The sequence below is a fragment of the Pholcus phalangioides genome, unplaced genomic scaffold (assembly GCF_987345545.1).
Source record: "Pholcus phalangioides strain wild (caught in Gottingen) unplaced genomic scaffold, Ppha-v1.0 ptg000172l_1, whole genome shotgun sequence".
In the NCBI taxonomy this organism is placed as follows: Eukaryota; Metazoa; Arthropoda; class Arachnida; order Araneae; family Pholcidae; genus Pholcus; species Pholcus phalangioides.
Window position 1 is genome coordinate 7,131,995 of NW_028301637.1, and position 17,577 is coordinate 7,149,571.

The 17,577-nt window shown below is 38.0% G+C and overlaps 1 protein-coding gene across 2 annotated transcripts in view; it reads left to right on the forward strand.

Annotated features, from left to right (window-relative positions):
- LOC149063643 (uncharacterized) overlaps positions 1-14,550 on the forward strand; it is a 76,048-nt gene extending 61,498 nt beyond the window's left edge. For both annotated transcript variants that reach the window (XM_089255805.1, XM_089255807.1), the window contains exons 20-21: positions 3,279-3,378; positions 10,955-14,550. In XM_089255805.1, the coding sequence (XP_089111931.1) occupies positions 3,279-3,378; positions 10,955-11,424 (570 nt within the window). In that variant the 3' untranslated portion in view covers positions 11,425-14,550. The remainder of the gene's footprint in view (positions 1-3,278; positions 3,379-10,954) is intronic.
- Positions 14,551-17,577: the final 3,027 nt, after the last annotated feature.

Here is a 17,577-nt window from a genome sequence, read left to right on the forward strand (position 1 = left end):
ATTTGTTTTCGTGAAAAATTAATGGGTTGAACAACAAAGGGTTCTTTCTGACTTTCATCATTCATATCATTTAACATTTCAATGTTTATTAGTGGGCCATAAATGACATTGATAAGTGAGTCATTATGTTGGTAGCTTGCTCTGATGTTCAAACCTGGATCCTTGGAATGCGAGTCAATGACTACTCAACAACCATAGCAGCGGTGGGGGAGGGCAAAGTGGACTATAGCCCAGGGTGGCTACTTCGGAGGGCCTACAAATTTTAGTGATTTTGGGTTAAGAACATAAAATTATAACTTAGCAGGAGAAGGGCAGCAAAGTTTCAATAGCGTTTGGTTTCACAAATTAACACGAAAGAAGCAACGATAAATTTATTCATATGAAAGAAGATAGTACACCTTGTTGAGTACGGATGGAATGACAACTGATTTCTTTCCTTCCTCCCAGAAGCGTGCGCTATCTGTTAACGACCGCAGCGCCACAGTACCCCCCCCCCCCTCCAGTGCAGATTGCACAAACTAATTATTGACGACAAGAGGAAAAAAATATTTATTTATATACACATAAGGATGAAATTATACATGCACTTATAAAATGAGATGATTTGGGGGACAACTTGCCCTGCCATAACGAGTCACAATGGGCTCTCTGCTTTGACTCACTGTATGTGGCAATGTGCGCTGGTTTCACTCATGCAATGTTCACACATACCTTTCTACCTTTGCATCTGATGGTGATAGTGTTATTTCGCCTTCTTCATAGACCTTCTTCATTCGACCACTTCATAGGGGCCATCATATGGGCACTGCAATGGCTTCTTGACAGCGTCGTTGCAAAAGAAAACATGTGTGGAATGATTTTCTTTATGGATGAATGTTCTGGATTTATTATGGTAGGTACAGGCCGAATTTTTGAAAAGTGTCGTAACTCTGTGAGCAACTTTTTCTCATTGACATCTGTGTTGGAAGCCGAGAAGAACTCGCCAGGGAGTTTCATTGGTTCACCATATGCCAGTTCAGATGTGGAGCATTCCAGTTCTGGCTTGTATGCCGCTCCTAGACCGGGAAGAATGATTGATAATACGCCCATCCAATCTGTTGAGGAATGGCACTTGAGTGCTGCTTTAAGGACACGATGGCACCATTCACTTCCGGATAGTATGGAGTGGTACAATTTTGTTCAATCCCCAGTAGTTTGCTAAGAGATTTGAATAGATCACTCTGGAACTGTCACCTTGGTCGGTAACAATCACTTCTGGTACTCCAAACCGTGCAACCTAGATGTTTGTGAAAGCCTTAGCAACAGTCTCAGCAGTAATATCTGCTATAGGAATGGCTTTGGGCCATCTTGAAAGTTGTTCTATATGAGTGAGGCAGTATCGAAAACTTTCTGATAATGGAAGCAGTCCCACGATGCCGATGTGCACGTGGCTGAATCGTTTGGATGGAGATACGATTTGTCCAATATGAGGACTGATATGACTATGAATTTTTTACTTCTGACAGGCGATGCACGCTTGAGCACAATTTCGGATTTCTTTTTTCATGTTCAGCTATACATATCTGTCTGTGATCATTTTAACAGTGGATTTAACACCCGGATACGCTGGTTGATGAATAATTCTGAGCACTTGCAAACAATATTGTTCAGGGATATATGGCCATGGTTTAGACACAGAGGTGTCAAAAAAAGTTGAGTTTTTCCAGATGGGGGAAAGTAGCTGTTGAAGAGTGAGTGATGACATATTTCTGTCGAGCAACTGCTTCAGTTCAAGGTAATTCCTCTGTGCTTCGACGATGAGTTTGTAATTCATGGAAGAAGGAAAAAGTAGGCCAACTTCTGCTCGCGAGAGAGCATCTGCTACCAAATTGCTTTTTTCTTCGATATGATGAATATCAGTTGTAAACTGAGCAATCAGTTGAGTTGATTAATTTGTTTAGGAAAAAGCTTGTCAGCACATTCTGATTGAAAATGAACACCAACGCCCTATGATCTGTGAAAACCGTGAAAGGTTTACCCTCCAGTAAATATCGGAAGTGAATGATCGATGCAAAAATTACCAAGAGTTCACGGCATAAGGACTGCATCGCTTTCCAGTATCACTTAGTTTGCGGGGGGAAAAAACCCGAGAGGCTGCCAGATATCATTGACGCGTTGTTGTACCACTGAGCCGATAGTTATGTTGCTGGCATCTGTCATGGGTGTGATTGGGGAATAGGGCCTCGGATGTGTCAAAAGAACTGCTTCTCTAACATTAAGTTTTGTGTCATCGAAAGCTTTAATGATCTCTGGTGTCCACATTATAGGTGTTTTGCCATGACGTGTGCAATTTTGAACTACTAGATGCAGTGGCAATTGTGTCGTCGCTGCTTTCAGTAAAAATCGACTGTAGAAATTGACCATGCCAAGAAATCGCAAAGTCCTGCCTTGTTTTTGGGTCTCGGGTAAGTGTCAATGGGATCGTCGATGCCTGACTACCCTACCTAGGGTAGGGGCAAAAAAAGCTCTGGGGCCCGATGTTGTTGGTTTTTTTTTGCTTTTTGCACCATAAATGCTCTGCAAACAACCATGGCTATTTATTTTACATGCATATTTAGTATTCAATTAAATTTAAAAGAGTCGCCCTCAGGGTGTGTGACAGCCACACAGAGCCCCGTGCTGGAAGGAGTCCTGAATATGTGGTAATATTAAAACAAAATTAATTTTTTCTTTTTACAAAAATAGAACAAGATAGTCATGTTCCATCTATAGAAATGATAATGATTATTCCAAATAATACAAGTAAACGAGAATTATTCGCTACTCGAGGGAGCCCCACAGATCGTTTTCTCTAATGACTGCATCTAGTAATGGTGGCCCTGGAATTAGCCTAATCCTGAAGGTCTAGTAACATTTTATTTTAGACTTGAAATCAATTTAATTTGGATAATATTGCAGTTATTATAAACTATAATTTAAACAGTAGATGGATTAAGTGCAAACAATTTTTCAGCTATAGTTTTTGGACTCTTAATACCTTTTTTTTGTAGTTATGTTTTCTTCCTACCAAAAATTATAAATGCTTATTTTTTAGTGCCTATTTTAGGCATTTTTAGTGCCTTTTTGTCTGCCTATTTCGACTATTTTTAGTGCCTAAACTTACAGGCTCTAGTTATAATCATGGCAATGTTTATTATTTGAACATATATATGAAACTTCTTATAGGAGGTAAATAAAAGTGTTTGTTATATAAAATAGATTCTTACAATACGATGAATTTTGTATGTTAATATATCTAGGATTTTCAAAGAAGTTCTGCAAGTGGCAGTAATATGAAGAACCCAGCATTTCCTGTACAGTACATATCTCAGTCAGTGAAGAAATCCAGAGATAATGTTGGTGAGTGTAAAAAAATATTATCACTTTGTAGCATTCATTTCTATTATAATTTCCTTTCGTTGGTCTCTTCCTTATCTATGGTGCATTCGCGGATCCAGGGTAATATGTCAGGAGGGGCAACTAAACTGAAGAGCCAGAAAAAGGTACAGGCATGCGTATGCAAATAAAGAGATATGGAACGAATCAGAGTGCGGCGCTGCGGTCGGCAATGCCTATATAACACAACAAGTGTCTGGTAAAATTGTTAGATCGGTTACTGCTGCTACAATGGCAGGTTATCGAGATTTAAGTGAGTTTGAACGTGGTGTTATAGTCGGCGCACTAGAGATGGGACATAGCATCTCCGAGGTAGCGATGAAATTTGGATTTTCACGTACGACCATTTCACGAGTGTACTGTGAATATCGGGAATCCAGTAAAAAATTAAATCTACGACATCGCTGCGGCCGGAAAAAGATCATGCGAGAACGGGACCAACGACAACTGACGAGAATCATTAAACGTGACAGATGTGCAACCCTTCCGCAAATTGCTGCAGATTTCAATGCTGGGCCATCAACAAGTGTCAGCGTGTGAACCATTCAATGAAACATCATTGATATGGCTGTCGGAGCTGAAGGCCCACTCGTGTACCCTTGATGACCGCACGACACAAAGCTTTACGCCTCGCCTGGGCCCGACAACACCGACATTGGACTGTTGAAGACTGGAAACACGTTGCCTGGTCTGACGAGTCTTGTTTCCAATTGCTTCAAGCTGATGGACGTGTACGGGTATGAAGACAACCTCATGAATCCATGGACCCTACATGTCAACAGGGGACTGTTCAAGCTGATGGAAGCTCTGTGATGGTATGGGGCATGTGCAGCTGCCGTGATATGGGACCCCTGATACGTCTAGATACGACTCTGACAGGTGACAGGTACGTAAGCATCCTGTCTGATCACCTGCACCCATTCATGTCCACCGTGCATTCCGACGGACTTGGACAATTTCAGCAGGACAGTGCGACACCCCACACATCCAGAATTGCTACAAAGTGGCTCCAGGAACACTCTTCTGACTTTAGACACTTCCGCTGGCCACCAAAATCCCCAGACATGAACATTATTGAACATATCTGGGATGCCTTGCAACGTGCTGTTCAGAAGAGATCCCCACCCCTCTCTTACTCCTTCGGATTTATGGACAGCCCTGCAGGATTCATGGTGTCAATTATCTCCAGCATTACTTCAGACATTAGTCGAGTCCATGCCACATCGTGTTGCGGCACTTCTGCGTGCTCCCAGGGGCCCTACACGATATTAGGCAGGTGTACCAGTTTTTTTGGTATTCCCAGTTACTTTTTTTCTTTTTCCAATAATTGAATCGTTGGTGGATAGCAGAGAATGAAAACACATTTTTCCACTTGAAACATTTATTGCAATTAATTCTTAATTTACAAGAACAATTCAGATTACAAGTTAACACAATACAATAATTTTAAAGTTTTAATGATTATATAATGTCGCAGTCTAGTAAATCTGATAGATCTCACCTGATCAACTTCAGTCTGACTAGAAAGTAACAGGAAGTCTGTTCCATCTCTGAAACCGCTTTTTGATGGATATATTGAGAACCATTAGTGAGGGCACTGTTGAGTCAGTCTGCAATCAGCCTAGGAGGAGAAGACTTATAGTGGAGTTAGCTCACAGTTATAATCATCAGCAGGAGAGAAGCTCGATCGCAATGGAGGCATCAGAAGGAAGTTTAGCAAAGGAACTTCATCCTTTTAGTCATCACAGAAAAGGTGGAGAGGCAATTACTAGGGTGAGAATTATTGAATTTTTTCCATTACTGCATCTGGAGGACAGAGGAGTGCTCAAAGCACTTGCTACCTTTCACAACTACAAGGAAGTACAAGAGGAAGTGAATGTTCGCAACACACAACTGATATATTAAGGGAAATTCCCTGTCTTACATAATAATCTTACCAATCAACTTCGAAACTCTGCGGCATTGAAATTTTCATAACATTTCTAACAGATATAATCTAATTTGCATGCTTTTACATAATATAACAATATTGAATGAGCGTGACAATCGGAATCTGGCATCAATCCAAATGTAAACATTGAAGACCTTTGTCAGGGTCAACAACATTAGGCCTATTACAGGTTAAATTAATTCATAAAGTTATTAACCATATGGCAGTCCATGGCCTACCATCGGCGTGGAGGTAAACAATTGCAATTATTTTATGTATAACACACATTTCCAGACATTTTCATGTAAAAACACATTTTAAATTTATTATAGCATTCTATTTTAACTAAAGTGCATAAGGACTCATCACAAGGTTTCTGCTGGCATTTCGATATACCCTTATGTTACAATGGTTTCCTTATAAAATTCCTCTGGGGAATTTCTAGCAGTGTGTTCTGAGTTTTTGTGTGGCAGCAATAATTACATTACTGTCACACATACACTCAGAGGTCCATGCTATCAAGGTCTGCATGTTCAAATTTGGGAAAAGAACATCTAAAATAAGTTCTTTACTTACTGAGCCTAGGGTGACCACCAATAGAGGTGCCTTCATTTCCCACCCAACTCCACTCGTTGGAAATTACAGTATAGTGATATATATGACAGGAGTTGGTGTGCGGTAAATTGGTAATGTAATTATGTTGTCCACAAGTTATGGTTTTTCCCATGTTATACTGGTGCTGCCATGCGTCTTCCATATTTTGAAGTGAAAATGGGAAAATGCCAGAGTTTTTATGTTTTGTAAGCATTTCTGACTAATAGCTTTTGCTTGCAACTTGGATTATTTTCACTCGTAACTTGAGGTACAACTGTGTTAAAAATGTGTGACAAATTAATGGGAACTCCGTTATTTTATATGGGAAAGCTTGATTCAAGATATAATAAAAGTAACTCTCTCTTTGAGGAACAAAGTAATCTCTTACAATGAAATAATGCACCTAACAACTAATTATTTGAAGTACAACGGATTGAATACCAAGTGAAGATAATTTAAAGATAAATTGGTATCCAGTCAGTTGTACTTCATATAATTAGCTGTTAGGTTCATTGTTTCATCATACATTGCCATCTGGGGGCTAGTGTCATTACGAGCTGTTGCCGAGTTAGGAGGCTGTCTACCGTGCAATCCCATTCAGCTTAAAAAAACCTATTGTTCTAAGGTTAGAAAATGTCTGTCCTCTGTAGCTTAGTGGTAAAGCACTCTCCTGGACAGTGAAGAGGTTGTTGGTCCGATTCCTCACAGACAGATGCCACTTTTCTTTCTGAAATTATCTTCTCTTGGTATCCAGTCAGTTGTACTTCATAAAGTAATCTCTTTGTTGCACTGCTTGACAAATGCTAAGGAACAGCTAAGGAACATTTTATTTTTGTCTTACCTAGACATATAGACATATTTTAAAGAAATTAAACTTGGGTACATGTTTAATGAACATCCTGAAGTATCTATTATGCAAAATAGAGCGTATCACCTCATGGCAAAACAATGTAAGCAAAAGGATAAAAGATGCTCCTTGTAATAATTGTAAGCAGTTACAAAAATACTCATTCTGCTGGGATTAAGGACAGATATGAGTTCATCAGTATGAATGTGATTTCCTCAGAAACTGATGCACATTTGACACCTGTTGTGCATGTTGTCCATTAAATTATTGTGGTGAGCATGAGAGATTTTGTCCCATTCATCCTTCAAGTTGATTTTGAGTCCCTGTGTAGTTTAAGGAGGGTTATGCAGACCTGCGAACTCTCCATATTTTTCATCCTTCCTCCCGATCTCTGGATTTGTTAAAATTTTGCTGGATTTTGGCAGAAAATTAGACTTTGCGCGAGCTACCGTGTTGTCATGACATCAATGACTGCCATCGTCGTTAGGGAAAGCACCCAGAGGACAGTCATGGTCATTTCCATCAAGCAGCTGTAAAAAAGTCTTGGTGATTGCATTTAAGCAACTGCAAAGACGTGACTTTGTTTACGTAGCGTTTATCTGCAATCATTTATCAGGGGCATAACTTTGGTTCCCAAAATTCCTGTATAATCGTTATTGTATTCCATTAACAGCCGTGTGGTAAACATAAGTTTTTTCGTCAGCAGCTTTGTATTTTGAAGTTTTTTTAAATTCTTTCCTCTGATTAAATATGTCTTCAGAAAGAAAATATAAAACTTTAAGCTATATGAAGCTGAATATAAAGCTTTTAAGAGTTCATATACCCAAGATTATCAATCACGGATAGCATCCACGAAAGAAAACACTTACGTTTTATGAACAGGCTGATGTGATTTCTCATTTAGCAGTACGTTTGCGGAGTGCATCCCAACGGTGCTCTATGGGATTTAGGTCCAGCGAATATGTGGGTCATGTCTTGTGCTCAATATTTTCACTTGCTAGAAAGGGAACATTGAACAAAAAAAAGAAGCAGAGTTTGGCCATTGGGCTTGATACTTACTCTCGCCATTACTCCTCTATTGCAGCGATCAATATCCTTGACATTCTACTAATTATGAAAAGTTCCCTGTTCTCTCCACAGTAATTGATGAACATAATCACCATTGATGCGGAAGCGCAATTCATCAGAGAACATGACTTTGAACCACTGTTTCTGATCCCAATGAATATGCTCCTTACACCAACGTAATTTTTCTCAACAATGATGTGCTCATAGTATAACACATTTTATAGGCTTCTGTGAACATTAGCCAACATTATTTAATTGCGGAAAAATATATGTGAGTGTCAGTGGCATTGGCAAAATTTCCTGCTATCTGGCCAGTCACTGCATTTCCATTTCTTTTCACCACTAATATACCTATCCTCTTGAGGTGTGGTGATCTTCCCACTGCATCCAGCGTGCTTTTGCACAGCAGTTCTACCTTCAGAGGCCTTTTTTTAATCTTGAGATCACTCATCTGTACAGTACTCTCCCTCAAAATCTCTCAATCTTTCTTCAGCAATTTAGTAGACAGCATGCACAACACATGTGCAGGGCTGGACAAATCATGAAAAAATCTAAGCACCAAAACAATTTTTTAGATGCCAAAAACCCTTTTACCCAAACAGAAAAGGTCCAAAATAATGCTTCTTTTGACTTTTTTGGGGCATAGTGACCCTTATTTTGTGTTGGCAGATATGCTGCTATAAATCTACAACATTTTGTGCTGCTCTCCTGCACTGCAAGATTTTTGCTAGTTTTGCAGTTTTGTGCTGCAGTAACTACGCAAAGAAAATTTCGGGCACCAACAACAATTTTTTAGTCATCATGGCAACCTGAGATTTTTCCAGCCCTGCAAATGTGTATCGGTGTCTTAAAACATACATGTTCAACCCATGACCCGCAGGCAAAATGTCATTTTCAAAGTCATCTGATGTGGCTTGAAACATTGAACTTAATTTTGTAAAGAATCAGTTACAGAATACTCAAGTGACGCATGGATTATTTCCACAGTCACTTAGTCTCTTAAGAGACTTGAGTGACTCGCAGCACTGTTCCATAGTATTCCTAAAAGATCTGCATTATCTGTTCAAGCAATTTTTTAGTGTCAATAGACATCTATGCCAGAACCAGATGAACTAAGTGACACATTACCAGATCACTTAAGTGACTTGCTGCTCAGTTCTAGATAACTCAAGCAGCCTGCAGCACAGTTCTAGATCACTCAAGTAGCCCACGGGCACAGTTCCAGAGCATTGAAATGCCCTTGACACATTTAGAGATCCACAAGTGACTTGCCGCACAGTTTGAAAACACTTAAGCAACCTGTGGCATATTTATAGGTCATAGTGTGCAACAATGATCATTACATGCCCGATTCTTTTATGATCCACAAACAACAAATAGAAAATAGAAAACAGTATATTCCGTCAAAAATGGTTTATTATTAACAATTAAATTTACCTTTCCTTTTTTGTTTACATTTCAAGCATAACATTCAATGATTGTAAATTATGAATCGCAAAACAGTTCAATCACTGCCCTCAAAAAATTACAATGAGCAATCTCACCAACATGAAGTCTCTATCGGTTTCCAATTTCAGCTGTACATTCAAATGAGTCCAATCAAATTCAAGTAACCACAGCAATTCAACCATTGTGTAACACAAATTATCAGGTTCGTAGTCGGTCCATTGGACAATACTCCGTTCCGAAGAATACCTCCAAAAGTCAGAGTACGCGTAATCACTTCAAGTCAGGGCGGTCGGTTTCTCCCCAGTGAGAAACATGAGAATGTCGACAACTTGAAATTAGACCAAATTTGTCTCGACTGGTGAGGGCAACAATGAGATAACCCTGTAATTCATCGTAAGTATGGCAAGACTGAACCTACATGAGGATCTTGAACATAATATTAGGTCATTAAATAATAACTAACTGGATCCGCCAGCAATTAGTACACAAAGGCACAGACTTTGGATTATTATTTCATTTTAACCTTAAAACCTTAGGTCAAATGTTACTTTAAACTCATGTCATGAGTACAGAATGATGACGGAAATAGAAGTAGCATATGACTCTGATCGTAAGCAATACCTATACTTCAAATCATGGACAATTTTCTAGGCACAGCTGACCCACCAAACATTTCTATCTCAAGATGAAATAAAATTAAATCACTAAAAATCATTTGTATATTTCTACATGAGGAAATATTTCCTATTGTAAACCCAGATCGATTGATCGACTGCAATCATTGAACACACAATCATCATGGCCGATTGCTGAAGATCAAATAAACAAAGGGTAATTTTTTAATATATTTTAGCATTACTTTAACAATTATTTTAGAAAATATATGCTTTCAGAGACCTTCTTCCAATCATTTATGTTGGTAACATGAATCATGTTACCAACGTGGTACATTCGTGGCACATTCTTGAATTACTTGAGTGACCTTTGGCACTGTCCCAGATAACTCAAGGGGCTTGTGGCATATTTACAGATCGCTCAAGTGTCTTGCAGTACAGATCACTCAAGGGGTGGACACACACATTTGTAAATCACTGCAACATATTTACAGATGACATTTTCATTACATTTTCAGAGCACTTGCGTAATTTGCAAAGTGTCTACAGATCACTTAAGTGACCTACAACACATTTACAGATCTTTTAAGGGACCTGCGGTACTGTTTCAGATCACTTTAAATGGCCTGCAGCAAGTTTTCAAATCAATGAAGCAATCTCCTAAAGGTTGAACATCCATGTCGAAGGAGGTCACACTTCAAATACTGATGAACTTCTACCTGTCCTATTTCCAACAGAACAAGCACTTTTTATTATTGTTTACAGTTGCCGTGAGGAGAATTTTCTACTTTTTTGTTTATCTTATTTTTGCCATGAAGTGATATCCGTTCTTCATTTTACGTAAGAGATATTTCAGGATGTCTATTGAACATGTGACAAGTTTTATTTCTTAAAAGGATGTCTATCATTTGGTATGATGAAAAATAACACTTCCTTAGCATTTGTCAAGTAGTTGTATTTGAGATATTATATCAGTGTATAACTTTTAAATATGGTGATTTATTTGGATGTAGTTAGGTATGTACTTTTTATTTTCAGCGATGCAACAGCATAATTGGAACAACATTTACTATTCAAAAAAACCGACTTCGGTACCAAGTAAAAACATATCAATCAACGTCCCCCATACAACAGATCAAGGAGGAAGACAGGTATTTGCTCCAAACAAAAGGACATTTGACAATAGTGCAAAGATGGAGGTCACTCAACAGAAACAGCTCCCTCCTCCTCCCATAGTTCCAGACCAAGAAGATTTGTCTGGTGAGAAAACATCGCCTGAAATACGTTTCCTTCGGAACATGTCTAATTGGAAAATTATCTGCAAAAATCTTCGCAGGTTCAAAACTAAGCCGCAAGCAAAGAACAGCTCCTACGAATTGAACAACAATGAGGTAAGCATGAAAACTTCATCAACTCAGACTGATCTCAGCTGCCCCCAAGACATACCCCAAGCGGACGTTATGACCAGGAGAAATCATTCATCAAAGTCATCAAGAAAACATACCTGAAACAATTTTTCATTCAATGTTCTAACCAGGGGCATACGCAGAATCGACCTTTCAAGAGGGAACAAAAGGTTTCGGGGGAGGGGGGGAACAAATTTTTTTACACAGAAATTTTGAGTTATCGACCCTTCAAAAACACATATAAATTTACAGAAATTTATTGAAATATTTAGGTCATACATAAATTGACACGAATGCAATCATGAAGTGGAAAATATTTTATTTACAAAAACTGGATATTACATTTATTAGTTATACTCCCCCATTTATGTCTATGCACTTCTGCCTTTGGCTGGGAGTTTAAGAATAGCTGTGACGAAAACCATTCTATTGGTGTGTTGGTGCACCATCTACGGACAATAGCCTGCAATATCCCGTTGCATTGCAGTTGCTGATCTTGCACACGTCTTCATTTTTTCAAACATGGCGTTGTCCAAGGGTGCCAGATCATGTTAGTATGGTGGGTGTGGCAACGCTGTGATACCCAATGCCGTGAGGATGTAGCAAGTCTGGTGGCTGTTGTGGGGGCGTGCATTGTCACGTTGAAGCAACACTGACCATTTTCTCCAGGTGGCACCACAGCTTTGTAGTAATTTCACAATACCTTCAGACAATACCTAATCCAGACTGCAGCCAGTGCACCAAAAGAATGCCTTCGGCATCTCAGAAGACTATTGCCAGTTATTTCTTTGTTGTTTGCTGTAATAATCACCTTTTCTTGCTGTCTATGCTTGTAAAGACAGTGACAAGAATAATAACCTCTCTCCTTAATCATTCACCAGTTGTTAGTCCCATTTATGCATTCCACATAGCTCATGACCCCTGATGTAAATTTTTTGGTGTTTAGGTGTCATGCAGAGTTTGTTTATGATGTAAGAGGGCTTCTGTCAATCATTTTTGTACAACCCAAGTATCATATAAAAAATATTTTCTATCGACATAAATTTCAATATTTTTTTTATGAAAATATTTAGAATTTTTCTAAATTTTTGGTTAACAGAAGGGAGAGAATGAACTGAACCTTGTATCCCTTCCCTTGCGTAAGCCTCTGGTTCTAACCATCCATCTTTTATCATTCATTTTTTTATGCATTTACTCGGGATTCTTTGTTCAAGTATGAATCATATCACCATTGTATCCCAAATCATAACACATGTAAATAATGTATTTCTCAATCACTGATGCCTTCCTACAGTTTGTTACTGTAAATATATGCAAGTAAATTTATAGAATTGGAAGCCACAAACTAAAATCTGTTAAATTTTCAGCACAGTTGATTTTTCAATGAAGTAGAGATTTAATATGCTCTCTATTTTTAGTTACAGCATATATTTAATAATATAATGACATCACATTGTTAGACTCTTAGCTTGAGGGAACAACAATGGTATAAATAAGTATGCAAAGTGCTGTTTGTAATTTTTGCAGTTTTATAGACGAAAACAGCAGGCGCAAAACATACAAATATCTGTTTTCGTGCATTCGTTTCTCTTTTGTTCAATTTCACCATGGTTTTTGCAGCTTACCTATTTTTTGTTCTTCTTAATTGTTCTTTTGGAAGTTCAGTTTGGAAGCAAACTTGGCTGTCAAAACTAAGATGTACAGGTTATCCAGCAACCTGGAAATTCAGGGAAAATCGAGGAAATGAAAAATGGTCCAGGAAAGTCTGGAAAAGTGTAAAATATATGGCAAAAGTCTGGGAAATATGCAAATATTTGAGAAAAAGGTAAGGAAAAAATTTTGTGAAGGGAAAAAAATTGAAACTTAGGAATCAAAATTTCAAAATTTGGCATTATAAGATTTTGAATTATACACAATAAAAGTCTGTTATAACGACAGTCCATAATCACAAAGAAAATTATTGTTTTAGAGACATCTCATTATAAGTGAATTTCTTTTCTTTGTTGTGTCAGGTTATAAAATTGTAAACAATTACTACTTTACATGCTTTGAAACATCTTTTAGATCTGTTTCCCAACCTGTGGTTCACAAGTACTGTTTAAGGTGTCTGCAGAATCATTTTCATTTATTACCATTTCATTAATGATATATTTTATGCTGTGAAATTGTAATATATTCCACTTGTTGTGATATGCAAATTATAAAAAACAATATATTTTAGATTTTATTGGAGGGTGGCATCAAAATTGACCTTCTGTGGTATAGTGGGGTCAGCAGAGCATTTACCTTTACTATACAACAAGGGATCCGTGACATTAAAAAGGTTGGGAACCACTGTTTTAGATCATTTCATTCTAATATTAACGAATGAACAGAACTCTCTTTTCATTTAAATAATTTTGTGTCACAGCAGTTTATTCTCTAAGACGTTTTTGATTAGAATTTTGTATTATCAAAGTGATTTTGTCAACAAAGAGTTAGCACTTAAAATTCTCAATCATTATATTGCTGCTCACTTCCATGGCATCATGGACTCAGCAGCATTTTTCAACTAATCGGGAAATTTTTTGAGCACAATTTTTCTCAGTCATTCGGAAACGACTTTGAATCACAAGTTCTGGTCCTGTGGTCTCTTAGTCACTGGAAGAGACAAAAGTCATCACATATCTCATGTGTATAATATTTCTTTAGAAAGAGGAGGAAAAACTGGCATTTCTAAGATTTTTTTTTTTTTTTTTTTGATGTTATAGCAAATGCTTCTTAATTTTGAACTTGCTATAACCAAATATTTTCTGTCTTTAACATTAACTATTTGACAATCCCTCGTTATAGTGAGGCTCTCATTATAAGCAGTACTCTAGCTTTTATTGTATTTGTTTTTCCCGGAGATTTAGACAGGGAAATGATGCTGGGAACCATGATTCTATGCCATGGGGATATCCCTATTCAGGCAGTTATATTTTTTATTTATCCATATAACAACAGGTCCAACATCATAACAGGATCAAATTTTATACAAGGAACAAAAACAAAAGTGATCAAAAGATTGTATGATGAGCTTAGTTAATCCCCAAATTGCTGCCAAAACTTTGATTCCTTGGCCTACTGAATGTTTATATATTTGTACTTACTATTATGTCTGTGCCAAATTTTATTGTACTAAATGGATATGTGTGCAATTCATTTCATGGAATACGAAGGAATTGATTAAACTTTTATTTGTTGGAATTTTTTATCTTTATTCTACTGTTAAATTGATTTATACTTGCATTTTTTTATTGGTGTTAACTCTTTGAAGGGCAGTGGCTTTGCTGAAAAAAGTTTTCGCAAAAAAATATTTCCTCAGCAGGTTGGTGGTGGTTTCTAAGTCTCAATAAAGCTATTTCGCGACGGCACAAAATGGCTTCTTTTTTTTCTGTTGTTTTCTTATAATTTAAGAAACGAAAAACAAATTAATAAACAGAATTTAGCTACAAATAAGGATAAAAGTTTTGATTTTTCTCATTTAATCTCCAAAAAATGTGATCAATAACCTGGACAAAATTTATACATTTTTGAACTACACACTCTTTTATTTACTAAAATCATTAAACTGTCTGGGTTATTCCTGCAAAAAAGAGGTCTTTCCTTGGAGGCCAGATGCAAACGTGTTTTACCTGCGAGAAATCTGCCCGGGACAACTCATTTTTTGTTTCCTCACGCTATAAATTGAATATAGAAAGCCACTTAAAATGTCTGAACTGCCCCACCCCAAAGATCCCAGCCTAGGGATCCTGATCTTGTGGTTGTGAAAGGCTCCATCACACTGTGCCACAATTTTTTTCCAAAAGAAATTCTTTTCTTTCTCAGCAGGTATTTTGGAATTTTTTGATTAAAATTCAATTTTTTTCCCCTTTAGAATATTATTGATTGTGAAAGGAGGTTTTCAATTTAAAGCCCTCTAATATCATTTTTAGTGTTATTAGGCGTGGCAGTAGCTTATTTCAATAAGGAAAAGAGTGTATGCAGGTCATTGCATTCTTTGCCCCTGAAAAAGTCTTACCTTTCGTTCTGTTATTAAAGAATATTAGGTCTATATTAATATGAACGGAAAAAAACATGATTCTACCATACCTACAAATAGTGAGGCGATCACAAGAGAGGAGTGAGTTGTTGGACTTTGCTCAATGTGAGCGTATTTTCGAAAAACTGCTGCTTGTAAATAGTTGTAAGTAGCTGCCTGTAAATAAATCTGTGACGTCCTGTGAAAATTATTTCCTCCTCTGATCACTTCAAGGACTTTTGAGAAATTATCCGGAACAATATAGGGCTACTGGAAAAAGTTAAAGATTTTGCATACGTCGGACTGCTATATCCAATGGCTACAGGTGAAATGGACGACTTCAGTGACGTCAAAACTTCGCCTGGAGGCTTTCTGCTATATAAGGGGTTGGCCCAGCACCTCCTAGAGATAGAAGGCCTCCGCACTCTGCTTGTGACATCAGTAAGTAGTCTATTTTCCCTCAGAATAGTCAGGGAAAAAAATTCCCTGCTCATGTCGGTATCATTGTTGTGAGGAAAAGAAATTATCGGGCTCAGAATTTTAGATTTCAATTCCCCCCACCCCCATCCAATCACTATGCGGCATTTGTGAGCCAATCAGGAAGATTCTACGCCAAAACAAGAAGAAACGAAATAGGATGCTGTGTTTCAAAATGTGGTAAACTTGCTAGGTAGTCTAAATGACGTTTATGGCAAACAGTGCAGAGGCCCTCTATCTCTAGGAGGTGCTGGTTGGCCCATCCCGGAGAGGAATTTTTCCTCAGCTGGTTAGATAAATGCGGTTTAATACAGAAACGAAACCTATGATATTTGATCCGCTTTATCCTAGAATAAATGTGAATTTTTGAACATAAAAAAAAAATGATTCATAGTCGATTCCGCTTAGAGCCATTCAAGTATTACGTCCGCATCGATGGGGGGAGGGGTTTCCGTTTTGCTGCGTTTTGATGACGGGGGAGTTTGGATAATGCTTACGACATCAACCACCCTTTATGAAAATATGAAATTTTTTTACTGCCATCTTACTTGGGGTGCGTCAAAAACGAGAAAAACCTTTCGATAGTTTGTGGGCACTTGAAGTAACATTCCCCCCTATTGACAAGTGCCCTACAGAACCACTTTAGTGATCTCTTAATGTTTCGTGGATCCAATTGATCTGGAAATGCGTCCGGGCCGCTCAAAAACTCTGGAACTGTGCCACGCATCACTCAAGTGATCCATAATTATATGCCGTGGATCACACACATAAATAATCTGAGAATGTGCCACGGATAGCTTGAGTGATGTAGAACCGCACTGGGGGTCACTTAAGTGCTCTAAAGCTATGCTGCATGTCACTCAAGGGATCTCTAAATGTGGCACGAATCTCTTAAGTGTTCTGGAACGGTGTCCCGGGTCATTTAAGCGATCTGAAAATGTGCCACGGGCCGCTTAAGCGATTTGTAAATGTGCCGCTTAGTTCATTTTTACAAAATTAGTTTTGAGGAGGGCAGGCCGCATCAGAAAACCCCCAGGGCCATATTTGGTCAGCGGGCCAAGGGTCTTTATGTGATTTATCATTATATGGCTTAGAGGGTGGGTCGCAATGAATTAATTTTTTCTTTAATAAATTTATTAAAGATAAATTTCGAGTTCATGGCCTTCAAATAACATTGAAATTAACAGAAATTGATTATAATAACACATAAAAGTATTATTTTCCGAAATTTTAATAAAAAAAAATTTTTTTTTGCATTAAAAAATTAAATTTTTAATCGTCGGGGGGGGGGGGGGGATACGAGAGCCCCTCAGCCCGTGTACGTCTCTGATCCCACCAATAAGAGGGGCAGAGCTGATGACGAAATTTTGCTGACAAGGGGGAAGGGTGGGGTCAAAAACGGATAAAACTTTGCTTAAGTATTACTTGAACGGCCCCTTTGCAATTTATTTTCGTAGTCCCAGCTCTAATTCTCATTAATATTTCCCGTTTAGAGCGTTTTCCCGCTTACAACGCTTTTTCGTGACTGTTTTTTTGAGAAGCGTTATAAGCGGAATCGCCTGTTTTTTTCCAATCTCTTCCCGCCGCACCTAGAAATCTCTGGAGGATCACAGTTTGGGAACCCCGTTCCCAGGATCAGTAGATTCGAAAACAAAAAGGCTTGGGCGCACTCAGAACGTCAATTTTCCCAATTTCAACAACAGATGACGCCACTATACTAAACGGCCATCGCAATA